Here is a 22,982-nt window from a genome sequence, read left to right as displayed (position 1 = left end):
GCACCCTTCCCCAAACAAAAACCAAAACATCCCCCCCCCAAAAAAAAAACCCAAACAAACAAAATCAGTGGCTTAGGGCATGGCCATAAAAACAGATTTTTGTATTTTTCTTTGAAGTGTGTGTATAAAGGCAATGTAGTGGTGGTCTCAAATCATCTGTTTCATACACAAAACCTGCGTGATGCTTCCTCCCACCCTGCCTTCTACCCCAAGATTTAGTGCAGTCTCCCAGGGGAGCTCAACATCCTATCTTGGACCTGCCACACTCGTGGCCCTTGGCAGGAAGGCAACAGGCCAAGTTTTTCACTGACCAGGCACAACAGGAACTCACCAATGTGTATGACTTAAGGTGTTTCCAAAAGCCTTAGTTTTACTTCTAAAAACATCTAATCCACATTTTAAAAGCTACATTTCACAAGCACTGGGGCAAATATTTTTAAATGCATTTTTTGGGGGATACAGATTACTCTTTAATTTCCCAAAAGATAGTTTTATAATCATTTTATTGATGTTTTGCTTCTGACTGAAGTCTGGTCTGTAGTATATAAAAGTGAATAAATTAAAGTGAATAAATACAAAAATCTCTTTAATTTTGCTTATTTAAAAATCACTCTAGGATATTTCTGATACACTTAATTCATTCAAAGCTGACTATAATCTCTAAATTATTTTGGCATTATACAATTATTTGTTATAAGATGCAGACACAAAGCTGTAGGTATGAATGGACTTTAAAAAACACTCATAAAAATAGTGGCCACCATTGTATAGACCACGAGTCATGTTTAAAAGACCACTGAACACAGGGAGGCTGAGCGTCAGTCCCCTGCCTCAGCCCCAAGCCAAAGGAGCATGGTTTGTCAGACACAAAGCATCTAATACTTTACGGTGAGATCAATGTGAAATGTTGGTGTTCAAATAAGCTTCACAAAAAGATGAAATTCTCATCAAGGGGGATTTTTGCAGCTTGGCTGGATGCCACAGAAATCACGAGGCAGTAGGTCTCCACAGAAAAGGTCCCTGTCCGGCTCTGCTGAGCCCCAGGTGAGAAGGAACACTTGCTAACAGACTGCCTGTCTCCAGCTTTTCCAGGTTTGTGCTAGGTTATTCCCTGATGTTAATGCAACACTTAGTACCAGAGTATACCCATGCAGAGAAAGCAGGGAGGGACAATGAATGGAGCTTTAGAAGAAAAAGCAAGGGAGTGTTCAATAACGGAGAACCGAAAAATCACACCCTTCAGTTTCCACACAGTCCCTTCTGTTCGGTACGCAAGGAGAAAGCATTCGGAAGGAAGCAAGATTATGACTATCTATAAACAAACTGTGTCCGGGACAGAGATGCTGATAATGAGTGGGTTGTGTCCGTAGTTCTTGGCTATTCACATCGGCTAGCGAGGAAGGAAAACAGAAACTCCCGATGTGTTTGTCTAGAGAGGTAAGGCTGCGACCACAGCAGGCAGGGTTCAGCTCAAGTTCAGGGCAGATGTTGCCAGGAGTTTATACTGCAGGAAAGTCACATTGCTTCCGGCTTCTCTTCCAGGATCTTCAGGGTCAAGCCGTGCTGTGTGCTGTGGCATAAGGTGACGATGTCTGTGGGGAAACAGGCTTTGAGCAGGATGCCTCTTTCCCGGTTGCAGTCCAGTTCCCGGATAAATCCGTACCAATAGATGACCAAGCCTGGTCCAAACCTGTCAAAACATCAGAAAACGGCATGCATGGACAGAAAGCAGACATCTTGGAGGCATAGAGAAAAGACAGTTAAGTGAGTATTACTGTACCAGCTTGCTATCGTGAGGATAGTAGGCAGGGTACAAGCTCAAGCATTCACTTAATGCAACTGTGGTTACCTTGACAGATGGGTTTGCTTGCCGGGAGCCCAGCAGACCCAGAGTCACCTGTAACGTCTTTAGTAACGGGCCACTCTATGAGCTGCAGCAATCACTGCCTAGCCGAGGAAGTAGATCAGTGAACTGAACACAACTGAAGTAGATCAGTGATGAGCTGGGAACACCTGGCTTGGGGGTGGGGGGTGGGGCTCGGTCTTCTAATATTTCCTGGTACTATTTAAAAAATTAAACTTGCCTATTTTTAACAAAGGAAGGAAAAAAAGATGTTTGAACAACTGGGCATGGTGGTGCCTATTCGTGACCACAGCACTGAGGAGGTGGAGGCAGGAAGATCATCAGTTTGAAGTCAATCCGGGCTGTGTAGCAGGACACCGTCTCAAAAACATTTGAAAAATAACTTAAAACAATGGGACAGATTAAAGTTCTCTGCTATTCATTATTTCTAACTTTTAAAAAATCTGCATGTCTGACTCCCTAAGGGAGACCTTATCCTTATCCTTTTGGAGGAGGGGGTGGGGGTGGGTGGGAGCGGGAGGAGGGATTAGAGTGGGATCTGTGGTTGTTATGTAAAATGAATAAAAAATTTCTTAAATTAAAAAAAAGGAACAAAAATCTGCATGTCAAACTAGGATGCTTCAAAGAGACCTTCCACAGGATGGATCTCTGCATTGCAACCTATGCATGGAGGTAGTGAGAAATCTGCTTGGTAAGTTCCCACAGGGAAAAGGGATAAAGTCAGAGAGATTTGTGACCAAGTGTGGACAGACAGATGGAGGCTTAAGAGCCCAACATGCTTAAGTTGTGCCCCCCCACCCCCCGAGTTATTTTCCGTTTTGTTAGCAGCCACTGGTCCCTGCCAGGAAGTGGCCCTACAGACGACTTCACCCATCAGGAAGTTGAGACCTTTAGGCTGGGTTCATAAAGATGTAATCACTATCAATCACTGGGCACAGAGAGACGGTTTGCACATCAATTTCACGTTTTCTCTACCAAGAGTACTTAATTAAAGGGCAGGACTACTTTTGGTGTAGTGTTGCAGGAATTTTAGAGTGAAATCATAAATTATGAATGCTGGGTTAGTGAAAGGATGTGTAAAAACAGAACTGCTTTCTGTATTCTAATATTGCAGCAGGCTGAACCATGCTAGGCCAAAAGCGTTTTCCTTCCATGATTTATTATCTGCTGTGGTGTACTTGCCAAAACTAACAGTGCAGAATGGGCTGAGAGACACTGTAACGCACAGGATGAAGTTCAGTTGGATGTCATGGGCTGGCTTATTTGGGGGATTCACATCATTGGTTTAGCCCAGTTGTATTCAAGATTAATTCAACCTTTTAGAGTCTCCTCTGAGAAGGGACAATCTTTTGAATTGGGTCCTGTGAGAATTAAGGGCAGGTGGGCATGGTCTCTTATTCCTCAGCATCTCCAAGTTTGAGTTGGAAGAATTAGGTTCCCTGTGCATTGGATGTGAGCACCAGGACTTGAACACCCAAGCTCATACCTGGACAAGAGCTAGCTTCCACTTAACAAACTATTTCTTAGCAACCTTCAATCTCTCTCTCTCTCTCTCTCTCTCTCTCTCACACACACACACACACACACACACACACACACACACACAGAGATACGATTGTCTATATGGAAACATAAGCCATTTGGTAGCTTTACTTCATAAAAAGTTCTGAAATTTGTGCCAAATAATGTCAGAGTTATCAAGGCAGATCTGTTAAGAGCCAAAAGACATGCATCCCTATGGACCTTTCAGTAGGCCCTAAACTATCCCATCGCAATACACCCACACCATGGCCTCCGTGCATCTGACAGCAAGTGCCACACATTTCTCTACTTTATTAGGCAGCCACTCTGGAGACCACAGTGTTCTTCAGCAAGGCACTAATATTTTTACTAAGGGAGCAAAAGTGTGATCTAACCAGTCATGGAGAAGAACAAAAGAATATATGGGGATCGTAAAAAACAAGCCCGGTATTTTAAAGATTTAATAAAACAAAAAACACACATCACCAGCACCGAGCGAGCAACAGCAGCCTGCACTTTCCCTGAACAGCTAAATCACAAGCCAAAGGACTTGGAGCATGACAGCTCTTTATGAAAATGGCACTTCCTAGACAGCGAGGCCAGACTGGGGAACACCTCGATGCTCAAGAAAATGGCTTGTTTCACTTGTGAGGCAACAGCTGAAATGGAGACCCACAAAGGTTTTGGCAGGATTGTGAACCTGAACATTTCAAGTCGTGGTTCATGACTGGGATTCCCAAAAGACAGCAGCCTGGATCTGGGGCAGGTATTTTTTGTTTTTTGTTTGTTTGTTTTTCTTTTTCTTCTTCTTTTAGCAGGACTTTACCATCCATCCACCCATCCATCCATCCATCCATCCATCCATCCATCTATCTATCTTCAAGGTTCTTGTGGAAACACCAGTGCTCTCATGAGCTCAAAACCTGATGGAAAAATTTGTCTGATTAAGTAAAAATGAGTAAACACACGTTCTTCTTGTATGTACTGAGTCCTAAAAGAGCTTTTCATTACAAGGTTCATAAGTGACAAAGATAATACAGATTTTAGAAGGTGACAAATTTGGAACTGTCACCACCGTATTGCATCTGGATTTGCTCCCTTGTGTTCTTCTGAGCATTCTCCAGCAGCTCAGGGTCCAGGGATTATCAGATGCTGCCAAGGCAGCCTTGGGGCAGATTACTGCTTATGAAGAGGCTGACCACATCAAGCCAGCCTGAGCCTGGATCTGAGGATGCTCTACCACTGGTGCTGAGCCTTTTGCTGCTTGGAGGCACTCAGTGCCTTTTCACAGGTAACCATGATTCTCAAGGACTTCAAGGATTCCTCAATGCAGTTTCTATTTCCTTGAGGGGCAGACAATAGGATGAGAGTCACTACTGAACAAGTAAATCTGTTTACAAAGAAAATACCACCAAATTGATAAATTTAATGACTACCTCTAGAGAAAGATGGGCAAGTCAAGAGCCACCAAAGACCTTGAAGGCACAAAAGGGGGACTTATGTCAGCTTTACAAGGGTGCTAAGTGTTTTTCTGGTTTCCGGCCACGTTAGAGTACTTAAAAAATTAAATAGGAAACTATGGAAGTAAGACTTGGTGCTTTTTGTGGTTTTGGTGTATAAGTCTCCCAGGAACCACCATCTACTTCATCATTAGATTTCTTTGTTCTGGGATCCTGGTGAAAGCGAAGACCACGTGTTATTTCCATTTACATCCTCAGTGCTTCCGAAGACAGTGCCTAGCTCATGGCAGACACCCTTTGGGACAAGATGGAGGATATGGTCTGCAGCCAGAAGGGCTGCTGGACTCAACATGACATCATTGGGCATGACCTGGACTGGTGTATGTACAGATCCCAATGACATTAGGTACAGCAATGTCTCTTCCAGGCTGAACTACCTAGTCACATGATGCCACAGTGGGAAGTTCCACAGCTGCTCTTGTGGAATGGGTTATAGTAAAATCAGAAGCAGTACAAATATGGGTCGGAATTACCAGCCAGGAGGTGGTGGCACACACATTTAATCTCAGCACTTGGGAGGCAGAGGCAGCCAGATCTCTGAGTTCGAGGCCAGGCTGGTCTACAGAGCGAGATCCAGGACAGCCAGGGCTACAGAGAAACCCTGTCTTGAAAAGCAAAATCAAACAAACAAAAAATGAAACAAAACTACCATCGGCCTATGTATATAAAGTATATAGGAAACATACATAAACTTTGTCTTTAAACCTGTGTCTCATTTCACAAGGTATCTCAATATATACATGCAAATGTTCAAAATTCCTAAAGAAACCCAAATCTCAAACACTTGTGGTTCCAAGTACTTAGTATATGGGATGCTCACACTGCATTAATGCTTCTGTGATATTTTCAGGTGCCATGTATACTCACAAACATTTTTACCTTACAAACTCATCTAGTTCTTGTGCCAACACCATGACCTAGATTCAAGAATACTCCTTGTTCTACAAATGAAGACACAGAGACAGAAGGTCATTTAGTAGTTTGTCTAAAAGCTCACAGCTGAAGAGTGGAGACATCAGGGCTGTCTGTGACTGTCCAAGTGGCAAGTGTAGTGATCCATTTACTGAATACCCTGAGAGGGGAGCAGAAATGAACCAGAAAATGGGACATGCCTTGGCACTAACTAGACTCTACCCAGAATGCTTTGGATGGTTCTGGGGCCACATTGACAGAGGACACCTGCCAGTTCCCACTGGGAACTGACTTAGAGGAGAATCTTAGGTTATGTGCCAGGATAACAGCACATGAATGACCTAGAGATGAACACAGCATAGCAACATGCTCTTCGCATGCCGTGTTCAAGAGGAGCTTGGGGAGCTGACTCAGGTTGTGCTCGATTCTCCTCTCTCTCGGTCTCATATAGCCCAGGCTGGCCTTCAACTTGCTTTATAGCTGAAAATGACCTTGATCTCTGATTGTGCCTCCATCACCCGAGTGCTGAGATTACAGGTATGCACCACCATTCTGAACTCTATGCCATGTCTCTGAAGTGCAGAATTAGGGAAAATTTTAAGGTAGCTATGATTCAGATTTTGATTTAACAGCCCCCTGTAATGGAAACATCTAAAAACACAAGTGAGCTGCCTTACAGAACAGTGTGAATGGGCTAGGAACCAGGGCCTGGCTCTCACTAAGATGCTTGAAGGGCTGGGGCTATAGCTTAGAAGGCAGAGTCCTGGCCTGGCATGCATGAAGCCCCGAGTTTGATTCCCTGCACCAGATAAACAAAGCATAGTGGTATATGCCTATAATCCCAATACTTAAGAGGGAAAGGCAGGAGGATCAGAAGTTGAAGACATCATTGGCTTTATAGAGTTTGAAGCCAGCTTGGGCTACATGAGATCCTGTCGGAAAAAAGTAAATGAACCAATATATAAAAATTAACAAATTTTTACACAAATCTTCACAAATCCCCTTCTTTTGAGAAGCTAACTGGTCTAGCTACATATGCAGGTGGCTGAGTCACGGCCACATCTCAGATATAACTAATATCCGTGTAGTCTTCTCTGTGACTCCAGGATGCCAAGGCTCACCTGTGCCATGGAGTTTCTAGAGAGACTAGCTTCTTCACACCCACCTCTTCACTGAGTGTGTGGAAGCACAATGGAGCCCTCAAAAGTGTTGTGTATCAAGACGGAAGAGAACACTGTGTGAGGTGTTGTGCTCTTGTACTGCCTATCCGATTCCTTTCTGTCATCCACTGGGCTCCTGTGGCTGTCAGAGTGCTTGACCCCCACTCTAGGCTGTAATCTGGACATCCTCAACCCTGGGCCAGAGACCCTTGAGGGGCTGTGAAAAGACAGCAGGGGAATGTTATTCACCAAGCACTGTGCTCAGTTTGGAGGGAAATCTGTCTTGTGCTGTTTTAAAAATGTCGGTAACAGAATTCACAGTAGCTTTTAGTCACCCTGTGTCTTCTAAGTAGGTAGGATTGAAAAGCACAGCTGTTATCCTATGGAGGGCAACAACTGTTTTTGTTTGCTTTGAAGAAGATCCAGGCATACCCGTTCTGATTGGTCCCACATCGTTCTGTAGCTGATGTGTCTTGCAGAGGTGAACAGCATCCACAGAGCAAGTTGTGTGATATGGGTAACACTTGGTCACACGGAAGCTGTGTGAGGATCCTTAGCAAGGTTGTAACTAGCCTGTCCCTGCACGAATGGCTTGTCTTCACAGTGAGAGTGAGCTGAAAGGAGAGACGTCCAGCAACTGCATGAGGCCCCATCAGAACTCTCTCTACTGAGAGCAGTGTCCCCAGTGTCGTGGACGGGGAGAAAGGAGGCTCTGGCGGTGGTGGAGCTGGAGGCCTGAGTTCAAGAGACATGGTGTTACAGCTCCCTGCCTGCTGAAACTCAGGCCTTTGTGCCCCCACTGCCTGTCTGAGTTACTTTTCTGTTGTTGAGATAAAACACGATGACCAAAGCAATTTACCTAGAAGGAAGGGTCCTTCTGGGTTTATGATTCCAGAGGGGTAAGTGTTCATCATGGCAGGGGATCGTGACAGTAAGCAGCAGGCATGGCAGCTGGAACAGGACACTGAGAGCTCACACCTTCAAACACAAGCACGAAGCAGAGAGAGTGAACTGGAAGAGTCTAAAACTCTCAGAGCCTATCCTCAGAAACATCTCCCAGCAAGGCCACTGCCCCCACCCCCAGAGCTCCACAAACAGTGCCACCAACTGGGGACCAAGTGTTCAAGTACATGAGTCTATGGGGACATCTCATTTGAACCGCCACACCACACTGTAAATGTGGGATGGGTCTAAGGATTTGTTTTAACACTAAGAAAAGAGATAGGGTGTCACGGCTATGATTAAGTTCCACAGGCTGTGATCTCTTTTGCTAAAGCTCTCTCTATTGCCTCTTTTGCTTGTATGCTGAAGGCAAGTGGGAGATACTCACACGATGAGGAACTGAGCATGGTCTCATCCACTCAGGAGGTGGAGAAAGTGAAATCGCCAGCCTGTCTTTACATGAGACTAACTCTGCGTTGCCACAGACTGGAAAAGACTGAAACAGGACTGTCGAGGCCCTGGCAGTGTGACGTCTATAGCCAAGCTGTACTTCCAGTCCTGATTCAGAGAGACTGTGAAAGACATGTGCTATTTTCAGCCACAGTTTTGAGACAATTTGCTACACAGCAATAGATAGCTAACACAAATATTCACTGTAGAGCTGAGGTTAAGCGCACATCAACTTCCACTCTCCACATATGTAGCACGGAGGGTCCTGTGGGTACAGATTGGCTTTTCCAGTCACAGATGAACCTTGAATTCATACAGAAGGAGACTATCAGCAAGCACCACCTCCATACATCCAGGCAAGCCCCTGTTACTGAGCAGCAGTCTGTGGCTTCTGCCATCAGAGCTTCTTGGCTGTACCCCAGTCCCATCCCTGCTGCGTGTCTGGGATGCTGGGGTGACCTGGGGAGGGCTTCCTCCGTGCTTCTTCCTGTTCTGTGGTTTTGCTGTTACTCTTGGTACAGAGCTTCTAAAGCTGCCAATGTGAAGTGTGTGTTGGTGGCAAAGGGTGTGAGAGGTGAGTCAAGGTGGGACACTCAGTCGGCTGAAGTCAATGACCGCTGACGACGCGGGAGGAGATAGATGTAAAAAGCTACAACAGTGACAGCTCAGGGCTGTTCCGCTTTGGGGCAGACTGTGTCTCTCTCCGCAGATGCTGGGGACAGTCTAGGAAAAACAGATGCTGGGGACATTTCGTTCAGTTTTAAAAAGGCAGTGAAAGCTGCAAAGTATTTTTAAAGACTGTCACCGAGAGCATATTAAAAATGGTCCTTCAGTGAGTAAATTCTTAGTTTTCCAGAAAACCCGAGCTATCCTCAGATGGTCCTGGGGGGATGCGGACAGTGAATGTTCCACAGAATATGGGATAAACTCTACCAATTGTGTTGTTCTGGTGAAGGTTTTCTGTATCTACTTAGAAATCCATTCCAGCAGGACACTTGGGTCCCTAGTTCAGGTAGAGCACGCTTCCTCTTCCTCATCTATGGAATTAAAGGGTCTTCCTGTTGTGGCTCTCTACTATTCTGAAACACAGGACTCCTTCAGATGGCTTTTCATGACTGACAAAGGGAGGTTTACTAGCTCTCTATTTATGCTTTTCCTTGAGGCAGTCATTTCAGGGAGGGTTGGGGAAAAAGAACTCAAAGATTTCTGATCATAATAGTCCGTGTCATTGGCCAAATAAGGCCAGTCGGTTCCCAAGTGGGCTTTTGAAGTTAGTTTAATATCTTCATTTCTAAAGACTTATTTTGAGCAGAAGTTTCACCAATTATGTGATCTAAGAGTGTGTTTAAACATATACAGAAATACACCGATTTCAATATCCCCTCCCCCAAAAAAGGCAACTAGTATTTGCTCAATTTGTTGCTTACTTTGCAGCAGGTTAAGATATTTCAAGCCTTTCTACATGGACAAACTCGCTACAAACCTACAAGGTGCTGTGCAATCTCTGTGGTGCTTTGAAATGCTCCTCACAGTCTTGGGCATCTGAACACCCATTAACGGGGATCGGGTGTTTAGCTGTTTGGGTGTTTAGGTGGTGAGGACTTGCCGCAGGAATGGCTTTATTAGGGGCAGGATTTGAGGTTGAAAGGCTCCACAACTTCTAGTTTGTTCTCTCTGTTTCGTGGCCACCATCAGACTGCAAACTCTCAAGCCCCTGTTCTGGCTGCCATGGCTGCAGTTGCTGTACCGCTCACTCCACTGTGATGGCGATGGGTCATCGTGTTTTATCACAGCAACAACATGCGGCTAATACAACCACACTCATCCTTCACAAGAAGGAGCTTGGACATGAAAAGGTTCAGGCTTGAACCTAAGCAGTCTGACGCCACAGGCTGCTCTGGTAATGAGTACACTATACTGTCTCTCGTTACATCTTGTGTTGACACAAGAATTTAGAACAGTGATTCAACTTTGAAAAATATTTACAACACCTGGAAAAAATAGAAAAAGCAGAGGCGACTCATTAAGAGTCAGTTCAGGGCCCGGGAACCACCTGTCTGGGACTCTTCAGCAGTTTTTGCATTAAAAAGTGTGCCTAGCTACTCACTGAGATTTGAATCACTTCATTCAGGAAGGACACAGATGACCAGGAGGAAGTAGGCTGAGGAGGAACACCGTGTCCAGTTTAGAGAAGAGAAATGCTCCTGTGGTGGCGGGTCTCAGCAATGCACTGCCACAGCTGTGCAGATCACCAGAAACAGAGGGCTGGGGAAGCTTCAAGAGGCTAAGGAAGCAGAAGCCCAAGGGAGCCTGGGTGGTGGAGATTGCTTATTTGTCCCCTTCCAGAGAAGGTGCAGGCTTGTGGAACAGGGTTGGTATTGTGAATTCTAAAGTCCCATTTCTGTCTGTCTGTCTGTCTGTCTGTCTGTCTGTCTATCTACCTACCTACCTACCTATCTATCTACCAACCTGCCTACCTACCTACCCATCCATTTGCTCCTATATCTAGCATAGACATGTTTGTGTCATTAAATTGCTGTATCTATGTTTTCAGCACAATGAGAAATAGATACACATACATATGTATGTATGCACACATGCATGCTTGTGTGTGTGTGTGTGTGTGTGTGTGTGAGAGAGAGAGAGAGAGAGAGAGAGAGAGAGAGAGAGAGAGAGACAGAGAGAGAGAGAGACAGAGAGACAGACAAACAGACACTGTGTATTTAGAAACTGGGGTTTCAACTGAGCTTTAGTTGAAGGATGGCAAACAATGGTATGGCTGGTTGACTTCAGTCAAGTTTCTTTCCATGAGAATCTTCATCAAATAACAATAACAACCTAGTTGTATTGATTCAAGTCTTTGTTCCCAGCCCAAATCTCTGATTTCAGTTCATAGCCAAACAGAGAATTCCTTCTAAGAAATGGAGGAAATTAAATGAAAGTTAGAAAAAGTGGAGCATCAGAGAATCATACATATGATCCATATGCACATATGTACTTTTCTTCCTCGTGCTGACTGACTGTGTGAGGTCTACGCTATCTTCTAAGGATATGTGCAGACATGTGCTTGTGGGACACAGCCTGTTTCACAGTCCAAAGATCTGCATGTGGTTCTTATGAAGACTTTGTTTTCAAACACATAGTTCAGGATGAAGGAAAAATAGAAAACATCTTGTAATTGTTTTAAAATAAACTCTTACGCCGTTTATTTAGTTCTTAATCTGCATGTTGTAGATTGGTTGTGCACTTGTTAATCACTGTTGTATGTATCTCCAGACAGAGCTGTAAATAACTTTTCAGTCCAAGTGAAACATGCCTGTGTGTGTTTATGTGGAAAGTCTGTGTCCTTAGGCCTGTGTGTAAATATGTGCACAGTGATAACAGATTAGCAATCATGTATGGTAACCTTGTAAGGTTCTGACACTATGGTCAATTTAATGCACAATGCAAATACCCCTTTTCACAGTATCTAGGAATGAAATAAAAATACAATAATACAATAACTTGGTTCATTTACTTTTTTTTTTTGCTTAGCAGGTTCATGTTTGCAAGTTGAAACTGAAGAAAGAGAATTCTACTCATGGATTTTCTCACTCAATTCATAGATCTTGGTTAGTAAAACCACAACTTCAAGCAAAGCCTAATAGTGTACTCCAGCAATCCCAGCACTGGGCAGTTGAGAAGAGGAACAGGGTTCAAGACCAGTCTTGGCTACACAATAAGCTCAAGGGCCAGCTTAGGCTACAGAAAACCCTGCCACAAAACCAAACAAGCAAAACCAGAACAACAACAAAAGAAAATGCCTTAAAATCAAAACGAATTAAACCTAAATCCCCCACCCCCAAAAGGGGCAAAACCTGGCGACCTTATCTTTTCTAAGTAAATTATTTTCTATGAAATTTAAAAATAAAAAAGTAGGGGGCTGGAGAGTTGGCTCAGAGGTTAAGAGCAGGTCTGCAAGACCTGGGTTCAATTCCCAACACCCACATTGCAGCTCACAACTGTCAGTAACTCCAGTTTCAGGGGATCCAATACCTTCACACAGACATAAATGTAGGCAATACATGAATGTGCATGAAATAAAAATAAATAAGTTATTTTTAAAAGGTAGATATACTGATTCACTTCAGGCTTTCATGCCACATCTAAAATAAGCAGTGCCTTATATTGAAGACAAGTTAAGTCCATATACAAACACAACCCAGATGACCTAAAATCTCCTCCATGTTTACATAACTGGACATTGCCAAGTCCACAGCAAATTACCTGGAAAGATGTTTTCTACTTTCTTTGTACTAGGTTGGGTATTCTTAGATGCCATCCTGGCATCTTTCTACTCTATTACAAATTGTTTCTCAGCAAAAGCAGAAGGTATTTATTCTCTGTTTTCTTGGGTAGATGTCTGCTTCTGTTCTGGGTCAGCTCCTCTGAGTTTACCTGATAGGAACCTACATGTAAGTTTGCAAGCAACAAGAAACCACAGAAAAGGTCTTCTTCACCTTAAGTGGCATACAATTTAATAATGATGTTGAAACAAATCTATCTCCATTTAAATGGACATGTAGTTTACTGAATAAACAAAATGCAAAAGGATTCACAGGAAAAGAATAATTAAATCAATGACATGTTATGTGGCAAGTCTTCCTAGAAAAGATAAGTTTTCAATGATGTTGTATTTATTCACCTATTGGTCCTTTGAAAATTTTCACAATACTGTATTAAGGATGGAGAGAAGGAAGAGTAGGATTGGGGGTCCCAAGAGACATAGGGAGGGTGGGGGCAGAATCTTCTCAGACAGTTAAGGTTGGTTAAAGTACGGGATGGTGTATTTCAAACAAGGATGCCAGGAACAGGAGACAGTCTACATCCTTGGATGGGAGGAAGATGGGACAGCAGCAGTGTGGCAGGGAGAGAAACAGAAACCTTGAAAATTCACGTAGTGCCAAGGTCACATCCACTTTGAAAGCACCAAAGCACTGAGAATGAGCGACTACTTTGGGCGCACTTGGGTGCAAATCACATCTCTCCACCTAGAATTTATTCCCCAGCCTTCTTCCAAAAGTTGGAGGTGGCTTACAAAATTGGTTGTGTGAATTATTACATGTTTTCTCAGTTATTTCCCCAGGGAAACACGCCAAAGGCAAACCCATCATTTCAGCTGATTTAGTGTTTGGTGTCAGAGAATTCATAATTGATATGACAGGCATAATGGATAGTGATCACTGGGTTGGCAAAGCCTGGGCTGACAAGCAGCAGCCAGGCCGGTGCTGACCACTGCCCACTGACTCGTTCTGGTAAATCCTGGGGTTATTTCCTAAGTTCTTCTGCCCAACTTCCTGGAGATTAGAAATGCATTACTAACTAGCAAATAGTTTATTACACAAATATTGCTTATGCCAAATATGTTCCCCCTCCCTCAGGTAGACTTTTATTGTTAGGAATAGGACAGATGGAGCTTCTTTTACTTTGACTCAGTTCGCTAAAGATCGCAGGGTAACTCAGAGTTCAGTGAGACATTTATCTCAAGGGAGATTTATAGGTTTTGAATATATAAAAAGTCTGCTTTAAAAAAAAATCAGAATCTTTATCCTTGGCAAAGTCAAGTAAGTAAGGGATTAAGGCTGATGTGCACTTACACTATAAATCCATCATTAAGCAAGTGTGATACAACGTTTCAGGTATGCAAGATCCCAATTTGCTCTAAATGGATAGTTAAATTATCTCTTTCTACAGCAAATATTTCATGATAAGGAAAATCTCTTTTGCTAACCAAATCATCTCCCTGCCCCCACTCCACCCCTCAAATAAAATTGTTCCATTTTCCATATTCATGAAGGAAAGTGCTGGAAATGAGAAAAACCAATCAGAAGCTAAGAAAAAGGACCAAGTAAAGGAAAGTGAAAAAATTCACCCCACCCCCACAAATCATGTGATTATATTTGATAGCTATCAAACATGCATTTTTAGGATGTGAGCTGTCTGAGGGCCACACATTTCAGGGCACACAGGACTCAGAGGGTGTTTGTTTAGTTGAGTGTGATGCTACAAATGCATGCCTCTGTTGTAGGACCATGCACACCTGTCCCCCAAGTGAAACTTCTAACAACCCTTTTGCTTATAACTCTACCATATAGGGAAGAGAATCTGTCTTTTACAAGCAAAAAAATGAGCCCTGAATTAAGGTCACATTGTCCCTGCCTGACTGCTGTGATTGCCAGTAGGTCCTTGTGCTTTGTAGGATGTCATGGGGACATGATGTTATGGTCTCAGGCCTGTGAGAACCCAAAAGTACTGGTCCCTGGAAGCACTACTATGGCACGCTTTGGCTGTAAGGACTTGTGGGAATTTGTTGCTAAGAAAACAAACAACCAAACAAACAACAAACAAACCCAAACCATAAAACAAAGAATCCTAATCTTAAAAACCGTGAAGCCTACTGCTATGCACTGGAGGCTTTTACTTCTTTTAAATACAATCAATTCAGGTAGGCTTTGGTTTACAGTTGCTTTTATCTAGATGATAAGGTTGTAAAAACGTCAATCAAAATGAAGTACTACTGCTCCCGCCCGTTTTATTTTTTCCTTCCCTTTCCAAATACCTTAAGGTGCTTAAGATAACTGAAGAGATATCTAACCATTAAAGTGAACAGACCTGTGTATGTCACAGGGATTTGCCCTCCTTGACCACAAACACCATCCTGGAACCCTGTGTCACACAGGTTAGCAAAGGCCTGCAGGCCTTGGAGCTTCCCTTTTCAAAACAATAGCCTGCTGAACCTTCCACTACCCTCTACAGGGCCTCTCAGAAGAGAATAATCATAGCTTCTCTATGCTGGCATGAGGCTTTTCATGTGTTTATACCCCGTCTTCCCCTACAAAGAGTCATATGCAGAAAAATAGTAAAACACATGTAAGTGCTGTGGATGCCACTCTGTATAAATAAAATGCTGATTGGCCAGTAGCCAGGCAGGAAATATAGGCGGGACAAGCAGAGAAGAGAATTGTGGGAGGTGGAAGGCTGGGGAGGACAAACACCGCCAGCCGCCACCATGAGAAGCAACATGTAAAGACACTGGTAAGCCACACGCCATGTGGCAAAGTATAGACTAACAGAAATGGGTTAATTTAAGATAGAAGAAGTAGATAACAAGAAGCCTGCAATGACCATACAGTTTGTAAGTCTCTGTGTGCTTATTTGGTTGGGTCTGAGCGACTGTGGGACTGGTGGGTGAGAGAGATTTGTCCTGACTGTGGGCCAGGAAGGAAAACTTTAACTAATCTAATTACACGTAAGAACAAGAAGAGGAAAACAAAAAGGGAACTATGGACGTGAACCTGAAAGGTCGATTTTATTGCTGTAAAACTAAGTCAGTGAAGGTGCAACCTGGTAAGATTCTGGAGTCAGAGAAGGAAGCCAGGAGCCAGGGACATTGTGCAGTGAGGAGGGGAGCTTTTGAAGGGCTGAGAAGGTCCACTGTCCCACTCCAGACTGCAGGTGTTTGCAGGGCCCGGAGAATGACTGCAGGGCTTCCTATCACTCATGAGCCCTGGGCTTTGGGAGCCCAGGAACCAACTTCTGTTTGCTTCTTTCTAAGACAGCCAGAGTAAGGTGTTCTAGCCAGTGTAACTAACACCTCTGCAGTGAACCTGGACAGAGTTTGCTCCAGCCTTATTTTAATGGCACGCTAGCTCCATTTGGGACTGGGAGAAGACAAAAACTATTTTACTATTTCTTTGACTAAAATGATATCAGCAATAATTATAAAAAACATGACCATAATCTTAAGAGCCAGTAGTACTCATTACATATTTGATATGTCTCAGGTATTCTTGTTAGGATTTTTATTTACATTATATCATTTAAAACAAAAGCCCCGTGGGTTGGAAAGAGCAGCTTTACTTAAAATCTGTTTTTTATTTTATGGGTTATTTTGCCTGCCTGTGCATCTCTCTGAACCACTTGTGACAGCATCCATATTTGCTGAGAAAGCATCATAAGGTTGTGCTGAACTAGTCATGATGAAGAGGATTAATAATGACTAACCATTTACTATGTCTGGTCCTGTGTTAAATATGGGGTACACGTGATCTCAGCTAATCCTTGCAATCAGTCTGCCAGGCAGAAGTGCTCCTTGGTACTAGAGGAAGTAGAGATGTGGTGAGGCTGGTGTCATTGTGTCCTAGTCTGCAATGAAATACCATGACGAGAGCAACCTGGGGAGGAAAGGGTTAATTTGGCTTACACGTTCTCATCACTGGTTGTCACTGAAGGAAGTCAGGACAGGAACTCAAGCAGGGCAGGATCCTGGAGGCAGGAACTGATGCAGAGGCCATGGAGAAGTGCTGCTGACTGGCTTGCTCAGCCTGCTTTCTTATAGAACTCAGGACCATCAGCCCAGAGATGGCTTCATCCACAATGGGCTGGGCCCTCCCTGAACAGTCACTAATAAAGAAAATGCCCTACTGGCTTATCTGCTTACAGTCTGACCTTCTGGAGGCATTTTCTCAACTGAGGCTCCCTTCTCTCAAATGACTAGACCAGCAGTTCTCAACCTGCACATCACAACACCTTTGGAGGTCACATATCAGATATCCTGCATATCAGAGTTTTATTATGATTCATAACTGCAGCAAAATTAACGTTATGAAGTAACAACACAATAATTTTATGGCTGAGGGGGTCATTACAACATGAGGAACTGTATTAAAGGGTCAGAGCGTTAGGAAGGGCGAGAACCACTGCTCCAGACTGTCAAGTTGTCATAGAATTAGCCGGAACAGGCCAGACAGCTCACCTGTGTAAAGGGATAAAGCATGATGCTGTCCAAATGAGATGCCAGTCCAGACCTGCCCTATGCTGGGCTCCTTCACTGAGCAACTGCATCCCACTGCCTCCCGTGCTATGTCCCTCTCAGATCTTCTGATCCCTGAAGCATGGCTCTGAAACCTCTCTCCCTTCCAGTCTCAAGGTCTTGCCTTTCAAGTGGTTGCTTTCACAGTAGATATATCCTTTCTCTATGAAATATGGTTGCTAGAAAGGACCATCTATGGCTTTAGTTTTAAAACTCTTTTTGTGTCTTAGTTTCCCCATTGATAAGATATATCCTGGGGTTAAGGTATGAGAATAAACTAGCTTTTAGCCCTTGAACTTGTACACACGTAATGCCACCCTATTTGCAAGCTTCTGACCACCTGTGAGATCTACTGTGAACAGTTGCTCAGATCTGGAGCCACAGAGTGGGGTGGCAGCTCTCTTAGTTGTTCCTGCCTTTGAAAACAAGAGCTGGATTGCTATCTGTGACTAGGAGGAAATGCCACCATGCCAGTGTTTGAAATGCAGGTTCCTGCTTTTGGTGACAGAGCACCACCATGCCTAGTTGTGTTTGGGTCCCAAATGACACAAGGAAGGACTACACAAACAAAATTCAGGTGCTGTCTTGAAGTTTTACTGCACCATCCAGAGGACATTTTCTGTGGTTAGCATTTTGAAGTCTTCCCAACACTAATAGTTCTTTATAATGAATGGTTTCAATGTTCCTTTGAAAATAAGAGAATAAGACTACCCAAATATCCTGATAGATAGATGAATGAATAAAGAAAGTTTTGTACACAACAATAGAATATTATTCAACCTTAGAAAAGAAGAGGTCTTGTTACACATCACAAGACAGCTCAACTGTAGAGAGTGAGTTGAAGTTCTTGTGGATGTGTGTTGTTGACACGGCTGTGCCCATGTCAAGGATACCTATGTGTCAGTGACAAAATCACAGGCACAGAAAGCAGAAAGGTAGGTGTCAAGGGCAGGAGAGGCTAGAGTTTCAGACTGTCAAGATAAAACAGTCCTGGAGATCTGTTGCACAATATTATGAATATCTTTAAAATTATACACTTAGAGCACTTATGGCGGCATGCTTAGTATTGTTCCTTACAGTGGTAAAGATATAATTAGATAAAACCAAAAAGCATTTTTACTTTTTTTTTCATGTGTATGTATTTGTTCATATGTGTATAGACAAGTGTATGTAAAGGCCAGAGGTCAATGTTAGCTTGCTTTCTCGATCACTTTCTTCATTATTTGTTGAGACAGAGTTTCTCAATGAACCTGTAGCTTACTGATCTCACTATGTTGGCTGGCTGATGAGCTTCAGGGATCTGCATTTCTGCTACCTAAATGCTTGGATTACAGATGTGCACAGCTTCATCTGGTTTCCCTGTGGGTGCTTGTGATCTGAACTCAGGTCTCAGGCTTGCAGAGCAGGCACTTTATTGACTGAGCTCTCTCTCCCAGACCAAGGAAGCATCTTTTTTAAATTCTTTGTGTCTTTTACATCATGCCTCCTGATCCCACTCCAAAAAACAAAACAAAACAAAAACAAAAAACAAAACCCAAAATAAAATTTAAGAGACAAAAAGGGTAGCCGGGCAGTGGTGGCGCACACCTTTAATCCCAGCACTTGGGAGGCCAGCCTGGTCTACACAGCGAGATCCAGGACAGGTACTAAAACTACACAGAGAAACCCTGTCTTGGGGGGGGGGGAGGAAGAAGGGGACAATCTCAGCATGGAAGCTACAGTGTGAAACCATGAGTCATGCAGTAAACCCTTTGTCCATACATCTTTACATGCAGGTATTTATTGCTAGGAATCACTGGTCTGGTTCAAGGTCCCTGGTCTCCGCTGTACCATAGATGCTGGGTCCTCACCAGGACTCTTCCTGGACATTTCATTGCTACCTTGTGTAGTGGATATCCTGAAGCCCTGGGTCCCCAACACCTACTCCCATTTCAGCAGATCACAGATGGGGTGAATGTTGGGGTGGGCCAACACATAGCCCTGGTTCTGGGCCTGGGTAGTTGCAGGGTTGGTCAGCCCACCAGCTCTCCTGTTGGCCACCAGGGTGAACTCTCCAGTATTGCCCTGGCTAGTTCACCCCCTTATAGCAATGAGCCAGGGGCAGGGCCAGCTTTCCTGATCTTTTTTTTTTTTGAGACAGGGTTTCTCTGTAGCTTTGGAGCCTGTCCTGGAACTCGCTCTGTAGACCAGGCTGACCTTGAACTCACAGAGATCCACCTGCCTCTGCCTCTTGAGTGCTGGGATTAAAGGTGTGTGCCACCACCACTCAGCTACCTCTTCTGTTCTTATGACCTCAGGGCCAGCTCCTCCACCTGCCTCAGGCATTGATGGTGGGAGCATCTCTTCCCTGCTCACATCATTGGGGCTGGCTTACCCACACCTCTGCCAACAGGGTCAGCTCTACTGTGCTGCCCAGGCAAGGTGCAGGGCCTTCTCTCCCAAGTGTTGTAGTCTAAGGAAGCATTTAAGAAGTATTATTTAATGTCTTTAGAAGGGAAATTAAAAATAACAATTTTTAATTGGAGATAATTGGAGAAACAGTAATAGTTGAAGTTTGGGATTAGCCCTGTCCTGACAGAACACAGGAAACTTTTGGGACACTGAAGATGGCCTTGGGGTGGAGGGTGTGACACAGTGAGGTCTTAGGGAGCTCAGTGGCCAGAACTGATGTCTAAAGCTTCCTTTTTCCTTGAGGCTAACGAAGTTGCTCTGTCAGAGAAATGCAGGAAAGAAATACGGAGATAGAACCCCACTCTCTTTTTTCAGAGTAATTGTTGTAGGACCCAGAGTGAGTACTGAACGCTGCTTGCCTGCATTCAAAGGACAGGATGAGGGTTGGTGACCCTGGCTCCATCTACTACTTGGCTGCTGATGGCACGGTGCTTCATTCCTCTCACTCTATTTCCACAGCTGTACAGTGACACAGCTGGTCTGGACTGCATTCTTCTGATGTGACAGCAGAGGAACCTGAGGCTGTCAGGGATGACATGCTCAAAATTATACACAGAGACCAGAAAGGATCGCACAGAAGCCACTGGCCTGCCTAGATGAACCAACTCCACCTCCCACCTGCAGACAGTGGCTAGCTCCCGTCTCCTCATCAGAAAATTGGGAGAGTGTTGTCTTCTGCCTTCCCAAGGAAGCTGCCAGGTGGAACTGAAACATAAAGCTAGACCCTGCCTACCTGGGGGCTCCCAGCAGTATGGGCAGGTTCAGAAACCAGGATAAAGGGAGATGGATTTAAAAACAGCTATGCTGCAGCCAGAAGAAAGAATCTTCACTCTATCTGGAAAGGCCAGGGAGAGCTGAGAGGGGGGGGGGGGGGGGGGGGTGCTCTTCAGAGAAAGTCCTGAAGTCAGGGGTGAGGGGGGATAAGAAGGGAAGACACTGCAAAGGCATAGAGATGAGGATGTGGATGACCACACAAGGTTAACACTGGAGCAAGATGGTGAGACTTGAGAAAACAGAGCTGGACAGGTGTGCGGGGGCGGGGTTGATGAGGCCGGAGGCCTGACACCACAGAGGAAGGTGCACCGAGGGCCAAGGAGCCCATCAACTACATGAGGAATGCTGGCAGCCCTTTCTGCCCAAGGGCAGTCCTCCTGCTTGAAACCCAAATACTCCAGGCTCATTTCTGTGTGGAATCCCTGAGTTAAATATTTACTTTGTGTGGGGCCAAAGTATCTACTGCAGCTCACTTATTTGGGGGTAAACACATTAAAGAAATGTATACACTAAAACAAACTATCCCCTCCCTACTCCCACCACATACAGAAAAAAAGAGACTGCCATTCAAAAAGCCCCTTAAAACTAGACCGCAGGCTCAATTTTCCTGAGTGGCTGAGACAAAGTATGTATATATAAACAGTTTCCGGAGGCTCCACGGGGTTCCTCCGATTTGTATTCCTGGAGAAGTCAGTGGGCACGAGGTGAACGACCAACAGTTTCCTTTAGTGAGTTACATGGCAACTTCATTGAACTTCACAAGGAGTCATTAGCTGGATTTTATGATGATAAGGAATTCCAGGCGTGAGTTCCCTTCTGATTTTTTTTTTTTTTTTTTTTTTTTTTTGATTAAAAGTCAGACAAGGCAGAGCTGGCCCTGGATGCTGAAGGAAGCTGCAGCTTCACCTCACCAGCTGGCTCTAGGATGGAGCCTACCAAGCAGCTGGTTCAGATGGCACTTGGATTTCGCCAAGTGAAAAGCCAACCATCAATGTGGAGAGCCATTAAGGACTTACTTTAAACATTTTGTGAAGTTTGAGATTTTTTTTTTTCTTGCAGAGACATTCCTGACTGCTTCCCATCTCATCCTCAGTGACCGGAGGAGCCACTGACTGATGTTAGCCTTAGGTCCACTCATGTTGCCATTAGCTGATTAATAGGTGTTTATTTTTAGGGTTTGAACTAACAGGCTGGGCTGAGGCCAAGGCAAGCTGATATCAGAAGTAACTGGTGAGTGTCTTGTGCTTGCAAAAGACCTTTGTTTCTAGTGTGGTTGTTGGCTCGGCTGCAGCCCTTGTCCAACCAGTGAAACTAAATAGCATAAAATTTAATACCAAAGGCAGAGAAACTTCGCCTCCCCTGTCCATTATAAAAAGGATTATTGCAAAAATAGATCCATTATTGCTTTAAAAATATTTTTTATTAATTCCTTGAGCATTTCATATATGCATACAATGAATTTTGACTATAAGAAACAAATATGACCAGCTAGTTAGGACAATTGGGTGAGTCTAGATACTCACTGCATATTAAATATGAAAAAGTTTAAACTCCTAGTATGTCTAAAGCCTTCCAATAACAATAACTGTATGGCTTTCATTGAAAATATTAAATGTAGATATATGGTAAAATAAAACCGATATGCATGTACGGACTTTCCTTGGAGTTATAGGATATGTGAGTCTATGGGATTCAGACACAAAATGAGAAGGTGACTCCTCTATTAATGTAAAGTTCAGAAGATGTTACTGTTACATGTTTACCTGTGTTTCATGTTGCTGTATCTCACTAGGCAGTGTGCTCTATGAAGGAGGAACTCTGTCTCCATTAGTACTGGAACTTGGTGGTCACGGCCAAATGTCTGCTGAACAGTTGAAGGGCAGACAGAACAGTAACACAGGCACTTCTGCTCGCTGCTCTGCTAGTCTAGAGCTTTTGAACCCTGTGGCACACACAGGGGAGGCTAGATGGGTTAAAAATTGCCCAAGGACTTTGCTAGAAAACTTTCACAGGAAAATAGGTTCGGGACTTTTCCCTGTTAGCTTAAATCTGTCCCCTCAGCCTTAATGGCACATTATGCCCTGACATTGGCACTCCTCCCTTACCTTTCAAGCGAACACAAAAGCATTTCTAGCTAGCCTTTTGAACAGTAGCAAGCCTTAGAAGTCAGGGTTGGGAAAGGCTGAAAGCAGCACTATCCCCTGCGAGAGCCCATTCAAGAGGTCGTAGAGCAAGGCACAGTTCTATTTCTACTCTGAGGAAAGATGCTGAAGATCTCAAGAGACTGAAAGTTCAGTCTGTGAAGCTGTTACATCCACAATTTGATCAGCAAGGCCTGGAACAGGGACACGGATGGCAATTTACCACCATGATTTCCACAGGGAAGAAACCCTTGTGCCTTTGGTCTATTTTCATGATAGACGCTACACAGATCAATCACCCAGAGCTCCCGACACATTCTTAATGCCTTTTAGGCTTATTTATGGACCAAGCATTAGTCTGACTGAAGCAGACTAACAGGTGCCATTTGGAAGGAC

The 22,982-nt window shown here is 44.0% G+C and overlaps 1 protein-coding gene across 2 annotated transcripts in view; it reads right to left on the bottom strand.

Annotated features, from left to right (window-relative positions):
- Positions 1–916: 916 nt before the first annotated feature.
- Cdin1 (CDAN1 interacting nuclease 1) overlaps positions 917–22,982 on the bottom strand; it is a 208,918-nt gene continuing 186,852 nt past the window's right edge. For both annotated transcript variants that reach the window (XM_036183137.1, XM_036183139.1), the window contains one exon: positions 917–1,690. In XM_036183137.1, the coding sequence (XP_036039030.1) occupies positions 1,516–1,690 (175 nt within the window). In that variant the 3' untranslated portion in view covers positions 917–1,515. The remainder of the gene's footprint in view (positions 1,691–22,982) is intronic.

Source organism: Onychomys torridus, chromosome 4, assembly GCF_903995425.1.
Source record: "Onychomys torridus chromosome 4, mOncTor1.1, whole genome shotgun sequence".
In the NCBI taxonomy this organism is placed as follows: Eukaryota; Metazoa; Chordata; class Mammalia; order Rodentia; family Cricetidae; genus Onychomys; species Onychomys torridus.
The sequence above is the reverse complement of the archived record's forward strand: the minus strand, read 5'-3'. Positions and strand labels throughout refer to the sequence as shown.